At 46.6% G+C, this 8,116-nt stretch overlaps 1 protein-coding gene across 1 annotated transcript in view; it reads right to left on the bottom strand.

Annotated features, from left to right (window-relative positions):
* cadm3 (cell adhesion molecule 3) overlaps positions 1 to 8,116 on the bottom strand; it is a gene marked incomplete at both ends in the record, with an annotated part of 36,510 nt that overhangs the window by 12,275 nt on the left and 16,119 nt on the right. Inside the window, 1 exon segment of the mRNA XM_084447252.1 lies at positions 5,814 to 5,963. Coding sequence (XP_084303378.1) covers positions 5,814 to 5,963 — 150 coding nt within the window.

Genomic DNA, 8,116 nt, shown 5'->3' with positions numbered 1-8,116 from the left:
GAGAGAGGGGAGTGGGGAGGAGAGGAAGAGAGAGAGAGAGGAAATTAGAAAGTGAACAAAAGAGAGCGGTAGACGAGAGAGAAAATTATAGAGGGGATGGGGAGGAGGCGCGGTTGCAACTTGCAAGACTGACAGAGGCGCGGGGGGGGGGGGGGGTGAAGGAGGAGAAAACAGACAAACCAAGGATAAAAAGGGGCACCAGAGGAGATGGGAGACACTGAATTCGTTGTCATTGCGGAGATAAACAGTAACATGGAGAGAAAAAAAGGAGCTGAGCTGTTTCGAGGGGGGTTAGAGGGTGATGAAACGTCTCGAAACATCTACGATCTGGATCTACATGATAGCCTTGACCTCTATTAATAGTGTGCTCTCTCTCTCTCTCTCTCTCTGTCTGTCTGTCTGCCTGTCTGTTTGTCTGGGATTGTTTGTCTGTCTAGACAGATAATCTGTGTCTGACTCATTGATTATGATTGTGAGTGTGGGCACCTGCGTGTGTGTGTGTGTGTGCGTGAGTGTGTGTGTGTACGTGTAGGTGAGAGAGGGAGGCAGTATTGTTGTGAGTGTACGTGTCGTGCATTTAGGGTGTATCCATCGTTTATGTGTATGAATTAATGTTTCTGGTATCTATTCTGTATGTGTGTGTGTGTCTGTCTATCTATCTCTCTGTTTGTGAGTGAGTGAGTGTGTGCGTGTGTGTGTGCGTGTGTGTCTGTCTATCTCTCAGTCTGTGAGTGAGTGAGTGAGTGTGTGTGAGTGTGTCTGTCTGTGTGTGTGTCTGTGCTCGTCTGTCTGTCTGTCTTGTCTATCTGTCTATCTATGTGTGTGTCTGCCTGTGTGTGTGTGTGTGTGTGTGTCTATCTCTGTGTGGCAGCGCCAAAGCCACTAGTGCTTTGTCTGCCAGCTTTATCAGTAACCAAGGTCAGTTCATTTTTCTTGGTGAGACCGCGTTTCGTTTCCTCCATGCCCCCTGGACCCTCCTCCCGCTATCTGTCTCGCTCAGTCTTTCTTCTCTTCCTCCCCGTCTCTCTCATCCCCCTCTCTCTCTCATTCTGTCTTCATCTCAAGTCAATCTTCCTTGCGCTCTCTTCCCGTGTCCCTCTTTCATTCTCTTCTCCTCCTCAATCGTCCTTGTTTTTTTCTCTCTCTCTCTCTCTCTCTCTCTCTCTCTCATTCTCTCTCTTTTGTGGTGAATGATAGTCCAGGGAGAAGGGGAGCACATTCTATTACTGTAAATGACAAAGACTGCTGTACATGTGTTTACTGAGCGTGAGCATGTATTCTGTTTGCTTTGTCGCAGTGGCGATGCACCAAGTTTGAGAAAAGGTTCTTTTGGGAATCTGGCCAATTCCCTCAGGAACAGCTCATAATGTGTGTTAGTGAACGTTTTGTCTGGGCAGGCCCAAGTTAGCTGACAAGCAGGAAGCAGCTGAAAGTTTGGGGGCTTATGCGCTTACTTCTTCTGGGGCGGGAAGGCTGGAGTAAGCCAGTCTTTGTCGATCGATTTGCTGTACGTCTCCAAACAATGATCTCAAAAAGGTTATGAGAATAGTAACGCTCAATATCACATTTTTCAAGGTGATAATTTTGTAAAATAGATATCTTCATCAAAACTACAGACATGTGCCATAAATTCATATATTGAGAAATATATTCAGTTACTGTATGTCCACACAGGATGAAAAAAAGATAAAACATGATTGCTGTATCAGAATAATGTTTATATCAGCCTGTTTCTTGGATAGAATTCCATTTCCACATAATTTCTTTTATAAAATGAAGAGCTTATTAAACGTCATATTTGACATGTTTACATCATATCTATCTGCTACACACAGCTTGTGCAGGCACAGTAGAGTAGCCTATTAAAGTATGCAATCACCTTTTGCCCTGATGAGAGAGCAGTGAAGCGAATAGCCCCTTGTATGCTCTCTGCTTAACTAGCCCATTGGGCATCTGTATGATGCGAGTTTGTTTTGCTTGAAGAGTTTTACTACAGTAACTGGTGAGTCAAATTTTATTCTTGCCGCAAAAACAATGAATAAGTACTTATTTTTTTTCTGAATTCATAAGAGTTTAGGTGTGGCAGTGTTAACTGTTTTGAGAACATGGTCCATCGTGTGTAGGAATGGGGCAAATCGAAAGAGGAAAAACTGTTTTACCAGCGTCATGGTTTTAATTTTCGGACACCTCACTAAAGGGGATCAAAAGTCAAAGCCCCTCTCTCGCGCTCTCTTTGTCTACCTCTATCTCTCTCTCTGTCTCATTCTTTCACAGTATTTCTCTCTTTCTCTCTCTCTCTCTCTCTTTCTTTATCACTCTCTTTATTGGGATAAATGTTGTAAATGTTGGATAAATGTGCCATACAATATCTAAGCAACGGTTGTTCAAGTATGCAGGTACATTACATAATTATTTGTGTGTGTGTGTGTGTACTGTGTGTGTGTATGTGTGTGTGTGTGTACTGTGCGTGTGTGTGTGTGTGTGTGTGTGTGTACTGTCCGTGTGTGTGTGTGTACGGTGCGTGTGTGTGTGTGTCTTTGTGCCCACACATTTATGGAATAATGAGCGAGTTTAAGTCAGCCAGAAAGAGACAGAGAGAGAAAAGAAGATCTATACAGAGTGGGAGAGCGAGACAGAGGTAGGGAGAGAGAGAGAGAGAGAGAGAGAGAGGGAGAGAGAGAGAGAGAGAGAGAGAGAGGGAGAGAGAGAGAGAGAGAGAGAGAGAGAGGAGAGAGAGAGAGAACAGAATAGTGTTTGTCTTTGTCTGCAAGCGAACAGAAGATTTTCTAATGGTGTGTCTAGTAGGGTGTGTGAGACTTTGGGACTAGACTTAATTTTAACAGTGTGTGTGTGTGTGTGTGTGTGTGTGCTTGGTCTGCGAGTGTGTGCTAGGCACTGGCAATTCTAGCAGGGGGCCTGGGGTGGCAATCTCATCGGCCACCCCGCCTCAGATCCAATAGGCTGTTCGTTGGTCAAGCTGATCGATCAATTTCAATCAATGACAGCTGGTAGAGAGTCAGGTTTGCCATATCCAACGAATGGTTGGGCTGTGGAAGCTGATCCTAGCCAACACTGCACATCTTCTACCACTACTAGCCAGAAAAAGTACCGGAGCTAACAAACTTTTGGGGTTGAATCAAAGCTATGTTAGTCGGTTGGTCTATGCTATTGCTAAGTCCACATTTTATATGCTTTCTGTTGAGTGTAGAGTTCTGAAAACATCAGTCGCTAGTGTTAGCTAAAACAGCTCGCTATCTAACGTAATAGCTCAAGGCTCAGACCGACTGGTGAACTAGCCAGTCAACTTTAGCTCGCCTGCACAATGCATGCCTACTTCCAGCAAGCCTGCCAACCAGCAGCTGTACTGTGGACACTGCCATGCAATTACTGTACTAGTCTAGTTAAAGACATGGAAATGTGTTTTTCTTGCACCAAATTTACTTAAAGATTGATAATGATGCTTTTGATGACCAGTTATTAGATTATTTTTTTTATTTTTTTAAGGATAAGGATATTCTATATGCCCATTAGCTGTGACATGATGTGATATGATCATGAATAACCTTATAACAGTGCTTATAATGCTAAATACCAAACTAGTCCTTTAAAATGTATTCAATAGGCTACATTAAGGGGAGTGGTAAGCAGAGGGGTAAGAGCAAGCAGAATAGAAAGGCAGCTGCATCTTGGTTCTGTTTTAGTAATATAATTTTAGTAATATAATTTTATAGTTCTTGTGGGCAGTCAGACGATGGTAATTTTAGGTAAACTAATTTTCCCTATGCTCATGCTATGAAATGTAAGCCTTTTTAAAATCCTGGCCTCGAGTACAAACATGAAAATTGATACTAACACATTTTGGAATTAATTTAGGATTTACTTGAGAATCGGTTGAAGAATTTAACATACTGTATCAATACGGTTTTACACATTTTTCTATCACCTGCCATTAATTCCAAGTTTGATATGCGGTTGGCTCCCCACACTGGTACTGTGTGCCACCCTGCCCCCACATTCATAATGTCCTGGACACACCACTGGTGCAAGGAGAGTATTGACGACTTGTGAAGTCTCTCTGTCTCTACCTCTCCCTATCTCTCTATCTATATCCCACTCTATCTCTTCCTCTCTCTATCTCTCTATCTCTACCTCTTACTATCTCTACCTCTATTTCTCTATCTCTATATCTCTACATCTCTCTATATATCTCTACATCTCTCTATCTCTATATCTCTACATCTATCTCTACCTTTCTCTATCTCTATATCTCAAACTCTCTCTATATCTAATGTACAGTACCTCTCACTATATCTAACTCTATCTCTCTACATCTCTCTATTACTACTTCTATCTCTATCTCTCTCTATATATATCTCTACCCCTCTCTCTATCTCTACCTCTCTCTATCTGTACCTCTCTCTATATATATCTCTACCCATCTCTCTATCGCTACCTCTCTCTATCTGTCTATCTCTACATCTCTCTATCACTACTTCTATCTTTACCTCTCTATATATCTCCACCTCTCTCTACTGGATATCTCTACTTCTCTCTGTCTCATTCTTTCACAGTATTTCTCTCTCTCTCTCTCTCTTTATCACTCTCTATATTGGCATGCCAGTAATATTAATGTGTGTGTGTGGGGGGGGGGGGAGGAGGAGGGGAGACTTTGGGGCTAGACTAAATTTGAGCAGTTTGTGTATGTGTGTGTGTGTGGGTGTGTGTTTGGTCTGAGAGTGTGTGCTGGGCTGGGATCTGGTTCTGCTCTGTGGCCCTTGCTGTGATCAGATACCCTCTCAGGGCGTAACTACCGTAGCCGTGGCCAGCTGCCTGGCTATTTCAGTCTCGCTCGCCCCTCTCTCCTCCCTCTTTTCTATTGCTCCTTCTTCTCTGTCTGGCCCCTTCTCTCCTTTTGCCTGTTATTCTTCACCTCTCTCTCTCTCTCTCTCTCTCTCTCTCTCTCACACACACACACACACACACAATCTTACTCTGCTCTCTCCTCTAACCATCTCTCATATACCTTCACCTGCCTCCTCTCATCTCGCTTCTTCCTCCCGTTAAAGCGCCTCCCTCCCGTCGCTGTCCTCTAGCTCTCTCCCTCCCTCCCTCTCTCCCTCCCTCCCTCTCTTCCTCCCTCTATCCCTCCCTCCCTCTCTCCCTCCTCCATCTATCGCTCCCTCCCTCCCTCTCTCCCTCCTCCATCTATTGCCCCTCTCTGACTCTCCCCCCCTCCCCATCCCTCTCTCCCTCCCTCCCTCCATCCCTCCCTCTCTCCCTCCTCCATCTATCGCCCCTCTCTGACTCTCCCCCCCTCCCTATCCCTCCCTCCCCCTCTCCCTCCCTCTCTCCCTCCTCCATCTATCGCCCCTCTCTGACTCTCCCCCCCTCCCCATCCCTCCCTCCCCCCCTCCCTCCCTCTCTCCCTCCTCCATCTATCGCCCCTCTCTGACTCTCCCCCCCTCCCCATCCCTCCCTCCATCCCTCCCTCCCTCCCTCCCTCTCTCCCTCCTCCATCTATCGCCCCTCTCCGACTCTCCCCCCCTCCCATCCCTCCCTCCCTCCCTCCCTCCCTCCCTCCCTCTCTCCCTCCTCCATCTATCGCCCCTCTCTGACTCTCCCCCCCTCCCCATCCCTCCCTCCCTCCCTCCCTCCCTCTCTCCCTCCTCCAACTATCGCCCCTCTCTGACTCTCCCCCACTCCCCATCCCTCCCTCCCTCCCTCCCTCCCTCCCTCCATCCCTCCCTCCCTGCTCCATCTATCGCCCCTCTCTGACTCTCCCCCCTCCCCAACCCTCCCTCCCCACTCCTCACCTCTCTTCTCTCCGAAGTAGAGCGTCTGCTGGGCCGTGTTGGACCACTGGAGGGAGGAGTTGTCGCTCTCCGCCACCCGGCACGTCAGCGTCACCGTCCCGCCCACCGACACCGTCTCGTCCGAGGTCATCGGCTGCAAGGGGTCGTCGTCTAGGCGACGGCGGAGGGAGAGCAGAGAGCAGAAAAGCGGTCAGTTCAGGATCCGACACCGCCAAGGCCTCCGACGGGCCGCGGGAGAGAAAACGGACAGGGCGGTGTGTGTGTGTGTGTGTGTGCTTGCGCGCGACTGTCCGTATGTGATTCTGCGTGTCTGTGATGAATTGCCAGGTCACCCTGGGACTCGGGGTGTGTGTGTGTGTGTGTGTGTGTGTATGTGTGTGTGTGTGTGTGTGTGTGACTGATGAGCCTATCCCAGTGCGCCGCCCTGGGAAGCTAGCGCAGCTGAGGGAATGGAGTCGGCATCTCTACGGGGGACACAGACAACCGAGAGTCAGTCAGAGAGGGAATAGAGATATGCCACTCGCTACTTGACATTATGTCATTGTGTTGATGGTTGGTGTCCTTTCACAGGACATGGGTAATTGTGGCGTAATTGCGCATGTCTTTCCATGGTGGAACATGGTCCAATGAGATCAGGGATATGGTAATGAGGGTTGGGCAGAGAGAATGTAAGTGACCTGCCATAATTAATTTTCAGGGAGCCCACGCTGGTTTTGGAATAGTAATTCAGAAACTTTCACAGTGCAAGAGACCAGAGTGCTGTCGTTTTAAGGGCATGCGGCATTTTGGTGGCATTTTGAGCCGAAGTTTCCAGCACTGGACGCTAGTAATATCTCTCTTCTTAAATTGGCTAATGCCTAGCCCCGTTGTCCTTTAACTGGTAAATGACTACACTTATATAGCGCTTTTATCCTTTAACAAGTCAGAAGTGTATTTCAATATAAGTAATAAAGGAAATCCAAACGAAACACAAAGAAATATAAAAAGCAGACCCACTCAGCTCGTCTTATAGTCGTCACGTTCGTTCTCTTGCATACCTGAGCCCGCTCCCTATAATTGAAACCTGCTCATGTATGAATAAGACATTCTGACCAAAACTAAAAATATCGTACTTTGAACACCATCAGACAGCCACTTTAAACTGCGCCGAAAAAATACATTTTTAACGTGACCCGCCTCTGAGAATTCTCCTCACCTCTGTAAACATGCCATGTATAAATAGTTTAATTGGAACTAAATTGTCAGCGGGGTAGGCGGCTTTAGAAGCAGACTGTAGCGTTATCTCGTCCTTGCACCGGTGGCGATATTGATTATTTTTCTCCTTCTTCTCCTCTCTCTGAGAACATCTGCTTAAAAAATGTGCAGCGGAACTCCGATCGGTACATGAAAGAGGAAACTCAGGAAGAGAGGAAGGAGGCATTCAGGCAGTCTCACCAAATGGGAAGATCCCAGACACACTGCATTACATCAAAACAATGCAACGGCAAGGTAGCCCTGCGGAACTGGAAAAAGCCTCACAGACATCAAAGCGGCGTTGTAGCAGACGCCTGTAACTTGGAAATCCAGGATATTGCCTCCTGATTACAGCTGCAGTGGGCGATCTTTATCTGGCAAAACAAGAACGATAAAACCCGGATATGACATCAAAACAACTTCCAGTCATTTCATCTTGAATCCTTGAACTGGCATCGACATATCACAGTTAGGCAGTCAAACCAACAGGAAGGCCCTTGATAAAACCTCCTAACAATGTTAAAGTTGGTTAATGTAAGTGGAAAAACCACAGACAGGACATCGAAACAACATTACAAGCTCTTAGGAGCTGCTTCCAGTCCTTGGCTAACCTTCCCACTCAATTTGCTCAGCCTCCATTGCGGCTCTGACCTTGTGGCTGGTTTCATAAGCTCTGTGGGGCCGGGACTGAATTAGTGGTCATCTGAAGCCTGGATTACTGTCTTTTCCAGTACCGTCTTAGACTAATTATTGCGTCTGTATCGTGAGATCTTCAACTTGGCATAAACTCTCTGGTAAATTAGTTGTCTCACCACATCAGCTTTAAAGTTGGCAACTGCAACGGACTCAGACACACATTCTGAAATCTGTAGCATGTGTTCTTAGCACTTACAGCAAGTCTAAATCAAAACACAGTCTGTTGCAGCTTTTAGCCAACTGTTACCTACTCTTAAGTGCTGGCTTAACTATATCCAAGTGTACGTGTGGATCCATTTCTTGAACAGACGCCTCGCTGGCTGGCACACTTTAGTTTACCGAGATGAAATGAGAGGAGAGATGTTTCCTTGACA

Source organism: Borostomias antarcticus, assembly GCF_949987555.1.
Source record: "Borostomias antarcticus genome assembly, chromosome: 12".
NCBI lineage: Eukaryota > Metazoa > Chordata > Actinopteri > Stomiiformes > Stomiidae > Borostomias > Borostomias antarcticus.
This window is presented reverse-complemented; position numbering and strand designations above follow the sequence as displayed.